The sequence below is a fragment of the Vicugna pacos genome, chromosome 36 (genome assembly GCF_048564905.1).
Source record: "Vicugna pacos chromosome 36, VicPac4, whole genome shotgun sequence".
NCBI lineage: Eukaryota > Metazoa > Chordata > Mammalia > Artiodactyla > Camelidae > Vicugna > Vicugna pacos.
The window spans coordinates 6876716-6893505 of NC_133022.1; the positions used below are offsets into that span (position 1 = coordinate 6876716).

General features: G+C 48.9%; 1 protein-coding gene across 1 annotated transcript in view; it reads left to right on the forward strand.

Annotated features, from left to right (window-relative positions):
• The first annotated feature begins 638 nt into the window (after window positions 1-638).
• The window catches only part of LOC140691674 (small ribosomal subunit protein uS3m-like), a 49238-nt gene continuing 33086 nt past the window's right edge, over window positions 639-16790 (forward strand). The window contains 1 exon segment of the mRNA XM_072955530.1: window positions 639-893. Coding sequence (XP_072811631.1) covers window positions 639-893 — 255 coding nt within the window.

Genomic DNA, 16790 nt, shown 5'->3' on the forward strand with positions numbered 1-16790 from the left:
CCTTCCGTCCGCGGTCTGCCTCCTCATCCTTTGGCTGTCCTTGCTGTCACACGTGGGGAGAGTGCATGGCCCCACCGGGCGCAGAGATCGAAGGGACCTTGAAGAACCTAGAAGCACACGACGCCGCGAGGCAGAGCAATGGGTTCACGGCCAGTCACCGCCCTCTGGAACAAGCCTCAGCCCGCAGGGACTTCGCTTCTTTCAAAAACCTTGCCAGGCCTATTCAAGGGTGACAGGACTGTGTCCTAGAGGGAGGAGACCCCTGGCAGCCACACTCCACCTCGGCGGCCCAGCCACTGCCCTCGGGGCCCCTGGCGAGCGCACTCAGGCGGGGCGGACCTTGGTCCCCAGGGGTGTGCCCAGGGGGTTGCGAGCTGGGGCGGGGCGCGCGAGCCGGGGGCGGGGTTTGCGCGCGAGCCGGGGGTGAGCTGGGCGGGGGCGCGCGAGCCGGGGGCGGAGCTTGCGCGCGAGCCGGGGGTGAGCTGGGCGGGGGCGGGGCGCGGCGAAGGCTGCGCGGTGCATCCCCGCTCCTCGCCCGCTCGCGCGCCCCCGGCTCGTGCGCCCCCGGGGCCGGATCCCGCCCACCGCGCAGGGGACGTGCCGCTATCCCGCGTCTGCGGCGAGGAGGGCGCGCCGCCATGGGCCGCCTGGCCAGGAGGGTGGCGGCGCTGCTGCTCGGGCTGCTCGTGGAGGTAGGGCCCCGCCGGGCCGGGCTGGGCGGGGGCCGCCCCGAGGCGCACGCGAACCCCTCTTCGGGGAGCCCGGAAGGCCGAGGGCCGAGAGCCACGGGTCCCTCTGTGTCGGGGAGTCGCCCCAGTGCCCCCCGCTCCTCTGACGCCCTCCACGCGTGTGGGGAGGACCCCGGAGCATCTTCCCCGAGGGGCCCGGCTCGGGTTGGGGGGGGGCGATGAGGGTCCAGGGAGCGGCCCGGCTGTTCGGGGCGGGGTGGGGTGCCGCCGGGTCAAGGTGCAAGCGCGCGGGGACGCGGATGTGGGACATGTCACGGGAGCGCGAGGCGGACGGCAGGGCTGAGTAAGAGGGAATGTCGCCCTTGTGAAAACACAGCGCGGAAGCTTCAGATGCGAGAGGAAAGCCCTGGAGAGCTGGCAGGGTGGGTGTGGCCTTCGGAGCCTGGACCGGGGACTGGACTTGCTGAAGCGGTCGCGGCGGGGGCGCTGGTGACCGCAGCCCCCGTGGGGACCTCGGCTGTCCCCGGCTGGGAGGTCGCGCCCTCGGATGCGGGCCACCTCCTTCTTGCCAGAGCGGCTTCCTTCAAATGTGAGCTCGTGGGATTCTGGGGTGTCGTTTGCATTCGGGTTTGTTCCGTCCCCTGCTCAGCTCCATTATTTTGAAGTGAATGTGTATTAAATTAATGAAGTGAGAGTGAGTGATGAGACTGTCTTCCGTTTCTGTCTTTAATATTTGTGGTCTTCAACTCTTTTCTTTAATAGTGGGGTGTTCGTGTTGGAAATCACCCCTTGGTTTTCTCCATTTATAAAGAAAGATACGTTACAAATGCTCTCCTAAAAGGTAGGTTGATGGCCAAGTTTCTGGCCCCAGGATCCGCCATAACAAAGGCTTCCTGTTCTGTTCTTATATCTCCCTGGCAGAGTGGTTTCTGTTTTTGTGGTTTCCCTCCACTTGCATTCTTTTCATTCATTCAGAATTCTATGACCTTACGAATCACATCGCCTCGGTGATTACGAGACAGGATAATGGGGAAATGAGTCTGAGGCCACTATTCACATAAAAAAACAAATGTATCTGTTCTTACACGTGCAGTCCCCGCACTTTTCAATCAGCACTTGATGAAATTATCTGGCATTTGTTGCTTCTGTCTTCCCCAGATCGTCTGTGTGGTACTGTCCCCTGAATGTAGGGTAGACTGCCTCTTCCCAAAATAGATGCTCAGTTGCACAGGAATGTCGCTGTGGGGGAAAAAAACAAAAACAAAAATGTACAACTGCAACGTTGAGAATTAAGTTTAATTCAGCAGACTTACTGAGGACTTAAGCCCCGGACACAGCCTTTCAGCTCTGAGGGACTGCTGGGAAGAGGTCAGGGAGGAGCCAGGATATATATTTTTGCAAAAATAAAATAAAATAAAATAAATTAAAGAAATAATTAATTTCTGTTAATTAAGGAAAACCAGACATCTCAGGTTAATAAATTTAGCGCCTTTCTCTGTATGGGAAGATGCTGGAAGAGTCTGGGCGCGTTGAAATCATTCCTTTGATCTGCAACTTAACTGTCTTGGGGCCAGAATTCTGTTTTTCTCCGTCCTGAATCCCCACAGGGTGCTGTCTGGGGCAGCTGCAGTGGCTGGTGGCTAGATGGATGCCACATCCTTTGTTCACTGAATATGGCAGGTGACATTCTTTGCCCACAGGAATTTATGGTCTTAACAGAGAATTCAAGTCATGTCTGAAAACTTCAAACAATCTTAGGCGGAACTGCGACAACACTAAAATTTAAGTGACGAAATGGATGCTGGCACACAGTCAAATATTTAGATGACTGGTGACTTTTGTTTTCATGGGATGGTTACTCCAAGCACCTGTTCTGTCTGTGGCAGAGGTATCTCTCCAAGGAATTACTAAGAAGATTTCTTTCTAATTTATCGCGTGGAATTTTATACATGGGGTATACGTCTGAGATGTTGTCACCTGAAGGGGGTTGCTCTGAATTTTGTCTAAAATTGGGTGTTACCAGCATACCTCGCGTGCTTTTGAAGCCCTGAATCACATGCATAAATGTGCGATTTCAGTTGCCGATAATGTGGAGAGGCCGAGGGCTGTCTTCCAGGTGAGGGCATAAGAGATCGAGGCAGATGTTTGAAGGCTTCTGACAGCCAGCTGCAACCTGGGATTCTTGTCTTTGTTTCTTTGTTCTGCTTGAGCTGGCTTCATTGCAGTCCTGGTGTGGTAGATCAGAAGCCACCTGGCAGCCTGTAAGCCGTCCGGGCCCCTCCTCTGGCACCCTGTTCCTAGCCAGCACCACGCAGGAAGATTGCAGGCGGGGGTTAAGCTAGCAAGGGGTCCTTGAGCAGGGAGAGGGGTCTGAAAGCTGTCTCAGAAGGGCTTTCCTCCCCTGCCTCACATCCTCTTAAAAAATTCACTTTGCTTCTACACAGAAAGACTGCGTGTTTGTTACTTAGCAAGCACTTCCAGAGTGTGTACCCTGAGGCACGCATTGTTCTGAGCACTTGACAAACATTAACTCCTTCATCTTATCAATTGCTTGTACCCATTTTTGTTTCAAATGGGAGGTGTTAAAAGAGCTTGTCCGCCGTCCCTCTGCTGTGAGGTGGGAGGGCTTGAGATGTCAGCTCAGGCGGTGGCCCCTGCTCCCTGTGCTGTGCTCCTGGACAGACAGACATGGAAAGGGTTTGTACATGGGTGCTCCCAGGGCCGGTGGTGGGCTCGGAGAGGTGTTCGGTCCACGCAGGAGCTAAACCAGCAAAGTGCCCTCTAGGAACTCAGCCACATCTCCTTAGGGGACCACAGAATTTAGCATCCAAACTGAAATCGGGGGCTGTACCCCAGGCAGCAGAACCGTCCTGGAAGCCCTGGTGTGCACCCCTCGCCAGAAACCCAGGCAGGGCTTTAACAAAGTGGGAACAGGCTGCTGATCGCAGCGTCCCTTCCCCGGGGAGGCTCCTGATTCCCGCAGTGGCCTTTCCTTCCTGTTAACTCAGAGTTGCCTGTGAGTTGCATGGGGAGCCGGCGAGGACCCTTGTTTCATCTTCCCCCTTCCCCGGTCACTCTGCGTACATCCCAGGCCCCCGGGCCATGAGCGTGGCCACACAGTAGGGGTCTTTTGGGGTCATAAAATTCTATGATGGTCTTCTGTCCCCTGGTTCATGTGAGGCCCTGAGAACAGCGCCTTTAGGAAGAGGGAGAATGCTGAGAGCCGCCTCCCAGAAGCCCTGGTGAAGCAGCTCCCAGTGGCCGTCCCTGGGCTGCAGAGCACCTTAGAAACTGGAAAAGAAAAGAGGTTGGAAAGCTGATGGTGCCTTTGACCCTGGGGAGCCATTAGGCCCCGAGCATACGCGCTCCTGTGGGCCTTCATCAGAGGGCGTGGCTTTCTAGCTCTGTCACTGCAGTTTCTTCCCAGGGGCCGGGTTGTTGACACTTTTGTAATAGACTGAGTGGTGTTTGTTCTGGCTTCTGTCCTTCCGGAAATGAGCGCAGACCTGCGCAGCGCCCCGTTCAGTGTGACACCCTCCCGTGCCAGTGTCGGGGGTCCCGCTGTGCCCATTCACGGGGGAAAGAACTCTGTGCCAGGTGACCTTATTAAGAGACTGGCATCAGTAGTTTTCTGACCCTCTCCTGGAGCCAAAAGCTGGAAAACTTTAAGCAAAGCCACCGTGTGTTTCATAATTATTCTGGCCAATGAACAGCCCTCCTTGGGCTAGAAAGAAAGGAGTGGTCTTGTCTTAGAGAGAGAGGGTCGGGAAGGAAGCATTGTCTTTTGCAACTAGGGAAAAATAAGAGAGTTATTGAGCATTTTTCTCAAGTCCTTTGTATTTTGAGGCCCAGGAGTCTTGAAATGAGACCCAAGTCATGTTTTTAGAGTGTTTCCTGTTGCCACGAACGTGGCAGCCTCTGAGTGCCAATTTTCTGAAATCCATCGTTTCAAGCCTCCCGCTCTTGAAGAGTTTTTAGATTTCTGGGCAACATGCAGTTTGAATGAGAAAGGAGCCTGTAGGGAGTCTGTTAGGGCTGGAAGCTCCACGGGAGGCCGGGGGCGCGAGGATGCGAGGTGGCAGTGATCAGCGAACCTGGTGGCAAGGACACCACTCCGAAGTGGGGCAAACTGGCTCCCGGTGTGTGAGGAGGTCTCAGAGCTCTGGGCCCAGACCTGGGAGCCTCGTGAGCCCTTGCTGTCCTTTGGTTTGTACACAGCTTGGGGGGGAGGTCGGTCAGTGACTCCAGAAGTCCATAGATTAGGCTGGTGGCCACTGGATATCTCACCATGGGGTGGCACGTCATTTTTTTAGAACCCATGTGTGTCCTCTCAATGAGGCCTACCAACATCTTGCTCTGACCAAGCCCCTCCTTTTTCTGTGTCTATCACCTTCAAAACATGGAATTTACTTTCCATAATCTAGTGGTCCATTGTGTTATCTGAAACCGTATCTGGCACAGAGCAGGGACTCAGTGCGTATTTGAGTGAATAAATAGATCAGGGGGTGATGACCATGGAGAAGAGTCTGAATAGGTCTCTAGAAAGAGAGGGGAAGGCGATCCATTAGCCGTGGGCTCTGAAGGGGGCCACGTGTGCTTCAACTTGGAGCTGACTTTTATTTGAATATTTCTAGGGCTGGAAACTCACTGTCTCAAAACAAAGCATCAACTCTGCGGCCCATTTCCGCCGTTAAAGTTTTCTGTTCCGTTGAGCGGAAATGTCTGCGCCATTGCGCCTGGCTCTAGCTCTGTTCCTTGGGCTTTTCCAGAGGAAGTGCCATCACGATGACGGCCCCTTGGTGTCTGAACACAGCTGTGCTGGTCCCCACTGTGTTCTCCCCCAGGCTCCATCTCCATCTGTCGTTTCTCACAAGATGTAGTTTCGAATTTGAAAACCGCCAAGCTGCATGGGCAGCGCTCAGGAAACCATCACTGTCTGAAAAAAGTGGTCCTAGAAAACGGCCCCTCAGAGTGGATCCACTTCAAAAGAGGGATCAAAATTTCATAGCTGATAGTGGGGGGAGAAAGCTTGATGGAGCGTTGTTTTGAGAAAGCAGAGCCCAGATGAGAAAGATGAATTAATTTGTTGTTTGTCTTATCATTTCTCATTTCTTTTCTTTTTTTCCTTTGAGAGGGAATGCAATTTGGTTTCTTCATTTTTCTTTTTTTTTTTTTCAATGGCAGTGCTGGGGATGGAACCCAGAACCTCATGCATGCTAAGCACGCTCTCTACCCCTGAGCTGCACCCTCCCCCAAAGATGAATGAATTTTATCCTAAGTACCCATTTTTAGAATTGAGTCAATGTGGGGGCGAGGAAGGGAGATTCACTTTTCTGCTAAAATCCTGTGATGTGTAACAGCACAGTCTTCACTTGACTTTGCAAGTTAAGGGCATGATCATAGTAAGGGTTTTATTTCTTTTTTTTTTCCCCCAGAATTATTTAGTCTCTTAATCAAAGCCCACCTTACGTCCACCTCCAGCTTCTCTTGGTCTTTTTAATTCATATCACTTTTCCTTTGGGCATCTGTTGGGTTATTTCTTTTTAATAGGCTTTATTTTTTTAGAGGAGTTTCAGGTTCACAGCAGAATTGAGCAGAACACACAGAGTTCACACAGAGCCCTCCCCACCCACACATATGTCCTCCCGACCCTCAACATCCCTCATCAGTGTGGCATCTTTGGTACCATCGATGAACCAACATGGGCACATTATTATCAACCAAAGTCCACAGTTTACATGAGGGCTCGCTTTTGATGTTGTACATTCTGTGGGTTTTGCCAAAATGCATGATGACATGTGGCCACCACTATGGTGTCACACAGAATAATTTCATCGCCTTAAAATTCCCTTGTGCTCCATCTGTTCCTCCCTCCCTCCCTCCTTCTCCCCAAACCGCTGGAAACCATGATCTTTTTATTGTCTCTGTAGCTGTGCCTTTTCCAGAATGTCATTTGGTTGGAATCGTACGGTTTGTAGCATTTCCAGACTGGCTTCTTTCATTTACTAATGTAACTTTTAAGTTTCTTCTATGTCTTTCATGGCTTGGTAAGCCTTTTTTTTTAACTGCACATATATTTTTAAATTTTAATTTACATATATGTACTGTTTATTGTTTCTAAGAATGTTCAGAGCTTTAGCTTTTTGAACTTACATAGTTATCAAAGGAATGAAGCCACCTGTTGGCTTGTTACCAACAGGTACCTGCCACATCCGTTTGTCTGTTTCATAGACTTCATGAGCCACTGCGTCTTTGGGAGATCTGCATGGTCACGGTCATGGTCACTGTGTTGGACTGTCCTGGGATCCTGCCCTCTGAGGTTGACCCGGAGCAGCTCGTGTGACGTGGCGCTGTCTGAGAAGGGGTGACTTCGGTGCTGAGTGCATTTTGTCAGCCGGCGTGCCTCCCATCTCTTCCCCGCTGGGCCTTGTCTGAGCGGTAGACACACTCCACCCTGCAGGTGCCGTCTCTCTGGCACTGTCTCGGCCCCCGTTTGGACCTTTTCATCCCGAAGAGAAGCCAAGAGTTGCACATTGAGTTTGCAGTTGCAGAGCTGTTTAGCATCATATTTAAAACCCAAATTGAGGACGATATCTTGATTCTAATTATATTTTACATTACTTTTCATCTCAAGTTCTTAAGCCTGTCAACATCTGTTTGAATACTATTTTTTTAAAAAATCCAGTATCCTTTATGATTTTGCTACATCAAGGGTGAAGTATATGGTGAAGATTTTTGACACCGATATTCTTAATTTTTAAAAGTCAGAATTTAGCTGTAAATATTCAGTGTTTTTAAGTGCTTGATCACTTGCCCTTGGTGAAGAAAGACCCAGCAAATGAGGGCCTGGAACTCTGGCAAAGTATCTAAATGTGGGACTTCTTTGCACTCATGCTGCCGAGCAATCCAGAAGCCTTATGCGACACCGTTGTTTGGTGCCCAGGAAACGGTGACCCTTCGCTACTTAAGGAGTCAGGTGGTGGATGAACACAGGGAGGCAGCGAGTATGAACATATACACTTTCAGGAAATGCAGCTGTGGACTTCAGAGCTTTTGACAAGGGCACAGAACTGAGGTAGTATCTTATAAATCAGGTTGGACGTTGATTGATGATTGATTTTGAACTTGAAGCACAGAAGACGCCTGCTGGTGGTGTTTTGTTTAGATGGTGTCAGTCAATCTGAGCCGCCGTAACAAACTTCAGAACACTGGGTGGTTTGCAAAGAGCAGAAGTTCTGGAGGCTGGGAAGACAGCAGCCTGGTCCAGTCCTGGTGAGGGACCTCTTCCTCGTTCATACCTGGTTCGTACCTGGCACCTCCTCACGTGGTGGGAGGGACACACAATCTCTGCGCGGTCTCTTTTATAAAAACATTAATCCCATCAACCCTTGTGATCTAATCACACCCCAAAGCCCCCCACCTCCTAAGTCACCACATCGGCGTTAGGATTTCAACGTGAATTTTGAGAGGGGGGGACATGAACATTCAGGCCAGAGCAGGTGGCACCATAGCCCCGTGTTGTGGGACCTCGGCGCTTTCTGGATCGGCTGGGAGCCTTTGTAGTAAACTCAGGCTGTCCTTGGCTTAGCTGAGCCCCTTGTAGGAAGAGAAGGCCCTCGTTGTTGAGGGAAGCGGTGGGAAGGGCCACCGGTTGGAGTTTAGCTCCGCACAGGTTGCGCCAACAGATTGCGAACACGGTCAGCTGTTTGTGAGCAAGGTTTTTCGCCCGGGTTTCCTGCCAGAAATGGAGGCTGCACATCTGCAGAGAGGGAGGGCCCCAAATACCTTTCTGTTTAAAAATGATGCTTTTTGGGCCTTTTTAGGGTATATGTGACTAGGCTCGGTCATTAGCGGCCGAAACAAAGGAAGATTGCGATTACTGTCACCTTTGGCTCGTAATTTTTGCCCTGGGTAAGGTCATCAAAGGGTCCCAGCGGGCATTCTCTCCCCGCGTCTATGCTTTTTTGGGTGGTGGGCTGGAAGGCAGCAGCCACGCACGTCACATCTTGACTTTTTAACCAAGTGACAATGAGTGACACCCTTGTAGCTCATCTCAGTCTCGTGGCGTTCGGTGATTTGTGACCAGTGTTGTCCCAAGAATCAAACCAACCATGGCTTCGCGGAGGGTGGGGACACATCGCAGACTCTTATGGGGGGTGGGGAGTGTGTTTGTGAAGTGTAGTTGTGGTACCTCGTTTCCTCAGTCAGATGGAAAAGAAGCAGGGCTGGCAGGGTGTGGCGTGTATGAGGCAGGTCCCCCAGCCTCAGGGCACCCCTGTCTTTGATGAAGCCTCTAGAACCTCATTCTGCTGTCTGCTGACCTCAAGATACAGTCCAAGGAGTTCAGCCTTACGCTCTCTTTTCAGGAACCCTGGCTTCTTTTTTCTGTTTGTTTTTTTTTTTCAATTTATTTCATGTCGCTTTCCTCCTGACCACTTTTATCTAGCTCAGAGATTGTCAAAAATTGGGTTTGTATGCTCTCTGGAGGCATTTTCAAAACCCGTATACCCCTTCGCACATTTTATGGAATCCTTTGCATTACAGATTTTAAATGATCGATAAATTTATTCCAGTGAGATCAATGGGTATTAATCGCTCCGGTATTCTGAAAACTACTTGAAATTAAACTAGAACATCATTCTTTTAATGCATCCAATGGAATCAAAATACCAGCTGCAATTTGATACTGATTCTTGTGGATGGAGAGCGTCGCCTGCCGTATCAGTAGACAAAGGATGCTGCGGCCGGCAAGCCATCAGCCACTGCAGCTGTCATGACTGGGCACCCTGAGGGGATTCAGGATGCAGAAAAACAGCATACTGGCTTTAGTAGCTAAGGTGCACGTCAAAGAAATGATTTCAGAGTCCACACTATTGCATCTTCCCATGGAGAGAAAAGTGCAAGATGTCTGGTTTTCTTTAATTAACAGCAATGTTTTGATGTTCAGACTACCTGGTCTTTGTTGCAGAAACTCCGATATATCCCTTACCTCTTTGGAGCAGTCCCTCCAAGCTATCTGAGAGGCTGTCTCCAGGGCTGAAGTCCTCAGTATGTCTGCCAAATAAAACATAATTCTCAAAAAAAATTAAAAATTAAAGAAAAAAAGAAATATGAGACCAAACCAAAAATAGAAGGGGAAAAACCCCATAATTCTCAACTTTCAGGTTGTGCATTTTTCTTCAGTTAACATTATCATTCCTTTAAAAATAGACAAACAAGCTCATCTCTAACAGTTGGAAAATTTATGTCATCTCCTTTTCTCTGACCTTCTGCTTCCATTCTTTTTACCCTGCAGAACTTTAATGAAACCCATGCTTAAGTCTGTTTTTTTTAATATCTATCTTTTTTTGTAACAGAAATACATATCTTGAGTTAATTTTAAAAGCATTTCCTCAGATAAGCCATTCAAAGATTAGAAATTGGAACCTGACTATAACTCAATAAAAAAAATTGACTAATGGATTTATCATTACACATTTGACTGAAACAATAACTACATTCCAAGCTGAATAGTCTTCAACAGACAAGTTTACTGGAAGCGAATTTCTGGGTGAGCTGGGTGAGGATTTCTTTTTTCCAATTAGATCATGTATCACTGGTAGAAATGGAAGAAGTTTTGTACTGAACTTCTTTTGACTCATGTGCCCAAACCTCATAGTCAGCTGTGATCAGGTCATTTTTTCACTTTAGCTGGAAGCAAAGAGTTTAAGAGCAGCGGTCAAGTGTGTCCTGACGGAGACCACCTCCTTGACAGACCCTCAGTGAGCTTCCTCTGAGGGTCTCTTGACCAGGCCCCTGAGTTGCCCTTCTGGGTCGGTCTGCACAGAGCCAAGTTCAGCAAGAATCTTGCCGAGTAGCCCCCTACCCTTGGTATCCAACTGCTTTGACCTGCCTTCAGCAAGAATTCTGTTCAGTCAGTTTCGCAAAAATGTCCCCGCCCTCAGTGCGTCCTCCCAGTGATTTTTCCACTCCCTGACCCCGTCGCTCTGCTCCGTGGCTGTAAACCCCCGTTTGTCCCCATTGGGTTTGGAGCTGAGCTCTGTCACCCTCTCTGCAAGTGCAGAGCCATGAGCGAACCCTTTCCTACCGTCTCAGCAAGCAGCAGAGTCAGTCCCCGCGGGCAGGGTTGGTATCTGATGCCCGGGACAGTTTGCAGTTCGAGGACAGCGCATCCCAGTAAGAGCAGGAGTCGGGGGGGAGGTGTGCCTTGCTTTGTAAAGAGGAGAAGGGTGACCGGGAAAGGGGGACCATCTTGGTCACTTGACCAGCATCTTCACCAGAACCTGAGTTCCCTGGCAGGTCAGTTTTAGGAAAAGAGGGCCTATGGGAGTTACGGTCTAGAAATCGGGTTTTTAACAGCACGAAGGAGTGTCCGTTAGTTAAGTCTCTGATCCTCCGAGGACCTCCCTGCCCATCTGATCCTGGGGAGCTTTGAGCCATTACCTGCGCCTTGGGCTGCAGCGCAGAGCGACGGCGTGTGTCCCCGGGTGTGGGCCCCGGGCAGCTCTGCTTTCTGAGAGGCGCTTCTGATGAGATGGTGAGATGGGAGCCTTCGGTCCTTCCAGCCAGGTTCCCTGAAGGCACCACACTTCCTCTGCGCGTTTCCCCTTCCCCCTGACTTTGGCATTTCAGCTCCCACTGTGGTTAAAGACCCTCAGATGATGTCTGGGAAGACAGTGCTGATGGTCCCCGCAGGTAAGAGTAGCAGGACCTGGCCAGTCTCCTCCCAGAAGCTCCTAGCTCAGGGGTCTTCCTCGCCTGCCTGTTAGGTCTTCTCGAGCAGAGACGGGGGGAGAGCAGAGCTTGGATATAGAGGTTAGCGCCAGGAAAGAGAGTGGGGGTCTGAGGAGGCAGATGAGCTGGAGGGAAGTTGCACGTATATTTGAGGTTTAGTGGAAAGAGGTTGAGGCAACACTGGTGGGATGTCCTGAACTTTTTGTTAACCATGAAGATGAGTGAGAAGGGTCTTACTTCAAGTAGTGGGGAAGGTCCAAGAGAGCAGCTGGGGGACCGGTCCCCAGGGAGCTGCATCCTAGCATCTCAGAGCATCCATGGTGGAGGTGAAGGAGAGCCTTTCTTTTTCTTTTTCTTTTTCTTTTATTTTTTTAATTGAGTTATAGTCAGTTTACAACGTTGTGTCCATTTGTGGTGCACAACGCAATGCTTCAGTCATACGGGAACATACATATATTCATTTTCATATTCTTTTTTTACCGTGAGCTACTACAAGATATTGAATATATTTCCCTGTGCTCTACAGTATAATCTTGTTTATCTGTTTTATATTTACTAGTCAGTATCTGCAAATCTCAAGCTCCCAGTTTATACCTTCTCACCCCGCCCCCCCACCGGCAACCGCAACTCTGTATTCTATGTCTGTGAGTCCGTTTCTGTTTTATATATAAGTTCATGTGTCTTTTTTTTTTAAGAGTCCACATATGAGTCATCTCATATAGTATTTTTTGTTCTGTTTCTGGCTTACTTCACTTAGAATGACAGTCTCCAGGGCCATTCATGTTGCTGCAAATGGCATTAGTTTATCCTTTTTCATGGCTGAGTAGTATTCCGTTGTATAAATATACCACAGCTTCTTTATCCAGTCATCTGTCGATGGACATTTAGGCTGTTTCCATGTCTTGGCTGTTGTAAATAATGCTGCTGTGAACATTGGGGTGCAGGTGTCTTTTAGAATTAGAGTTCCTTCTGGATATAAGCCCAGGAGTGGGATTCCTGGGTCATACAGTAAGTCTATTCCTAGTCTTTTGAGGAATCTGCACCCTGTTTTCCACACTGGCTGCCCCGGGGTTGAGCGTTTCTGATAGTCCTGTGGATACAGCCGGGAGTCCTTGGCTTGCCCCCCAGTGGCATGGGGACAGACGAATGGGAAGGTGGCACCAGAGCTGGGTTTAGTGCTGTGGGCCTGGCGGCGTGCCTGGAGTAGGAGTTCTAAGGGGTTAGTGTTCAGGTGGCTGACAACCACCTGAGGGTCACTGAGGGTCATTGCTGGAGTATGTGAGGCTAGAAGGGGGTTGATGGCTTGGGAAATGAGGACTGCATGATGGCAAAGAAAAAAGTGGAGGTCCCTTGGGAGCCAGGTGAGTCTGTGTGGCAGATCCACCAGACGGGAGCCTTCGGGAGAGGGTGAGGGTGGAGATGCTGTGCTGTGAGCTCTGTGTTAGTTTCCCATGGCTGCCGTGACAAATTACCATACACCGATGGCCTGAAACAACGCAGGTTTTTGTCTTACAGTTCTGCAGGTCAGAAGTCTTACAAGAGTCTTGCTAAAACCAGGGTGTCAGCAGGGCTGCACGGCTGCACTCTTTCTAGTGGAGAATCTGTTTCCTCATCTTTCAAAGCTTCTAGAGACTTGTCCCCAGTCCTTGGCTGGTGCCCCCTTCTTCCATCTTCAAAGCCGGCAGCGTGGTGTCTTCCAGTCTCCCTCACCCTTGTGCCTCCTTCTGTCAAGTACAACGGTTGTCGGGGTGACACTGGGCCCACCTGCATTAGCCGGGGCATCTTCCCAGCTCAGGATCCTTGGCTGATCCCACCTGCAAAGCCCTTCTGCAGGGGAAGCTTCCGAGGGTGGACCGGGGACATCTCTGAGGGGCAGAAGAGAATTCTGCTCACCACAGGGTTGAAAAAAAATTATTTCTTAAAATATGTACTGCACCTGAGCCACTGTTAGTGGCATATTTCTGCAGTTCATTGGCAAATAATGAGGCGGCTCTTTGGTCACTGACCTGAGCAGTTCAAAGCCTCATTAAGGATTTTCTGAGTTAAGTTTCGGTCTGTCTCATGCTCTGGGTTCTTGGCGGCAGTCACGTCAGTGGAAGGTGAGGGTTTCCTTCTAACTTTTCTAAGTTCCTTCAGTATTGCGGACAAGGAAGAGGTTTCTGGCACGACGGAGCTGGCTCCGGGTTATTTGGTGCCATTGGTGTTTCGACCACTTCCTCGCAGGCAAGGAGCTGCTGTTTGAGCTCATGACCCCCGGGCTTCGGTCAGCTGAGCCGGGCGTGAGGTGTGGTCCCTGGGACAGCTGGCCAGGGGCTGTTCCTGGAGGCTTCCTCCTGGATGAAGGACCGCCTTGACTGTCCACCTTACACCTAACGTCCTCCTGACCTAAGGTGTCTGTGTACTTGGAGCACAAATATCAGTAATGCAGTTAAGCCTTCGGAAGGAAACCTGAAGTACTAGAAGGCTTTCCAGTGAAGCTACTCCTCGCTGACCTTGAACCCCGACCTCCCCTTGGCGTTCTCTTGTTTTTCAGCAAGTCCACATTATTGCAGAAAAGGTCTCAGGGCACTAACATGGCTCGCTCTTTGACACCCAGTGCCATCAGTGATGCGGGGTCTGGTGGCAGCCCTTGAGCATCCCATGTTTCAGGCCGCAGTCTGAAGTCCTTACCCCGTGGGGTCTGTGTCCACAGGGAGGCTGGGGGGAGTGCGCGGGGGGATAGGTGGGTGAGCGTGGGCGGTGGGGGTGGCACAGCCCACGGCGCGGTCTCGCTGCCCGTGTCCCAGGCTCTGATCGTGGCTCTTGGGAGCCCGAGCACAGATGGCTGGAGTTGGCGTCACAGCATCCAGGGGGGCAGGGTCCACCCGCTGTTGAACCCAGTGTCGATCTTCCGTGTGATTGTGAGCATGTACACAAGTCAGTGGGTGTGAAACATTCACGTCATTTGTGTGAGTGTACGTTTTTTTTTGTTTGTTTTGTTTTTTTTAACATTTTTTATTGATTTATAATCATTTTACAGTGTTGTGTCAAATTCCAGTCTTCAGCACAATGTTTCAGTCATTCATGGACATATACACTCATTGTCACATTTTTTTCTCTGTGATTTATCATATCATTTTGTGTATATTTCCCTGTGCTATACAGTGTAATCCTGTTTATCTATTCTACAATTTTGAAATCCCAGTCTATCCCTTCCCACCCTCTACCCCCCTGGTAACCACAAGTCTGTATTCTCTGTCCATGAGTCTATTTCTGTCCTGTATTTATGCTTTGTTTTTGTTTGTTTGTTTTTGTTTTTTAGATTCCACATATGAGCGATCTCATATGGTATTTTTCTTTTACTTTTTGGCTTACTTCACTTAGAATGATGTTCTCCAGGAGCATCCATGTTGCTGCAAATGGCATTATGTTGTCGGTTTTTATGGCTGAGTAGTATTCCATTGTATAAATACACCACATCTTCTTTATCCAGTCACCTGTTGATGGACATTTAGGTTGTTTCCATGTTTTGGCTATTGTAAATAGTGCTGCTATGAACATTGGAGTGCAGGTGTCATCCTGAAGTAGATTTCCTTCTGGGTACAAGCCCAGGAGTGGGATTCCTGGGTCATACGGTAAGTCTATTCCTAGTCTTTTGAGGAATCTCCATACTGTTTTCCATAGTGGCTGCTGTGTGAGTTTACATTTATTTCTTGTGTGTTAGACTGTGTTACCGGTTGGGTTACCAGGAGGAAACCCATTCAACTGATGTAAACTTTGAGGACGTGTATTCCTTCCTCTGGTAAGAAGTCCCGCGTGGTTGGGGCCCCCTCAGGGTCAGTTCACGCGGCAGCTCTGTGCTATCCTCGGGGCCTTTCTGCTTTGTCATTCGGCCGCGACTTGGGGCTGCTTCTGTCCTTGTGGTCGCGTCGTGGGTGGGGGTAGTTGGTTCTGTGCGAGATGCAGATAAGCCAGCTTCCCACGGGTCTGTTAAGACATCGATGTGTTTGTTCTGTTCCGGCCGAGCGGTGCTGCATGGCTCCCCCAGCCCCAGGTTTCCCCGGTGAGAAACACATTTTGGACGAGGATGGTGTTAGATGGGTCCTTAGGGATCAGCATTGTGGAATCAAAAATCAGCCCAGTGATTCAGGTGTAAACACACACAGAGACCTTCTTGCTGAGATGTGGGGTTTTGTAACTGTTTTTTTGAAACATCTTACACTGGAGTATTTTTCAGACTCTCCAACATTCTTTACTTTTTCTGACTTAAAAGATGATGGGGGTGATGCGGTAGCTGGCACTTCCTGCATGTTTATTCTGTGCCAAACACTATCCAAATAAAAAAATTTGGGTCTTTCGAATTTTCTTTTCTTTTTTCCGAGTTTACTGAGATCTAGTGGACAAGTTAAAATTTTACGTACATTTAAGGTGTATAATGTGATGGTCTGATATATATGTACATTGTGAAGTGATTGACACAGCCAAGCTAATTAACATCCCCGCATACAGTTACCTTTTGTACGTGTGTACTGAGAACAAGTCTCTTGGCAAATTAATGGTTTTATTAATTGCAGTCACCATGCTGTGCTTTAGATCTCCAGAACTTACTCCTCCTACATAACTGAACTCTTTTTTTTTACCATTTTTTATTGATTTATATAACTGAACTCTTGTACCCTTTAACCAACACCTCCCCATCTCCCCATCCACTCAGCTCTTTGGCAGACATCATTCTACCCTCTTTACGAGGTTGACTTTTTTAGATTCTATGTATACGTAAGATTGTGTAGTTTTTGTCTTTGTGAGTCTGCCCTATTTCATTGAACGTAATGTCCTCCAGGGTCATCTGTGTTGTCCAGTGGCAGAATATGCTTTTTTATGGCTGAGTAATATTCCACTATAAATATAATATTATATATTTTAAATAAATATATTTATGTTTATATATAAATAATGACTTGTATTTAAACACATGTTTATTTATGTAACTTTTATTTAAATAAGTAAATATAGTGTGTGTGTATATATATATATATGTATATACATCACATTTTCTTTTTTTTATAATTTTTTTTTTTTGCGTTGGGGGGAGGTAATTAGGTTTATTTATTTATTTTCAGAGGAGGTACTGGGGATTGAACCCAGGACCTCACGCCTGCTAGGCAGGTGCTCTCCCACTTGAGCTGTACCCGCCCCCACTACATCACGTTTTCTTTATCCATTCATCCACTGACAGACACTTACATTGTTTTGTGATCTTAGCTATTATGGAAAATGCTACAGTGAACATGAGGCTTCAGATATCTCTTCAAGATAGTGATTTTATTTCCTCTGGATTTGTACCCCGAAATGGGACCGTTGGACCTTGTGTTTGCTCTGTTCTTCATT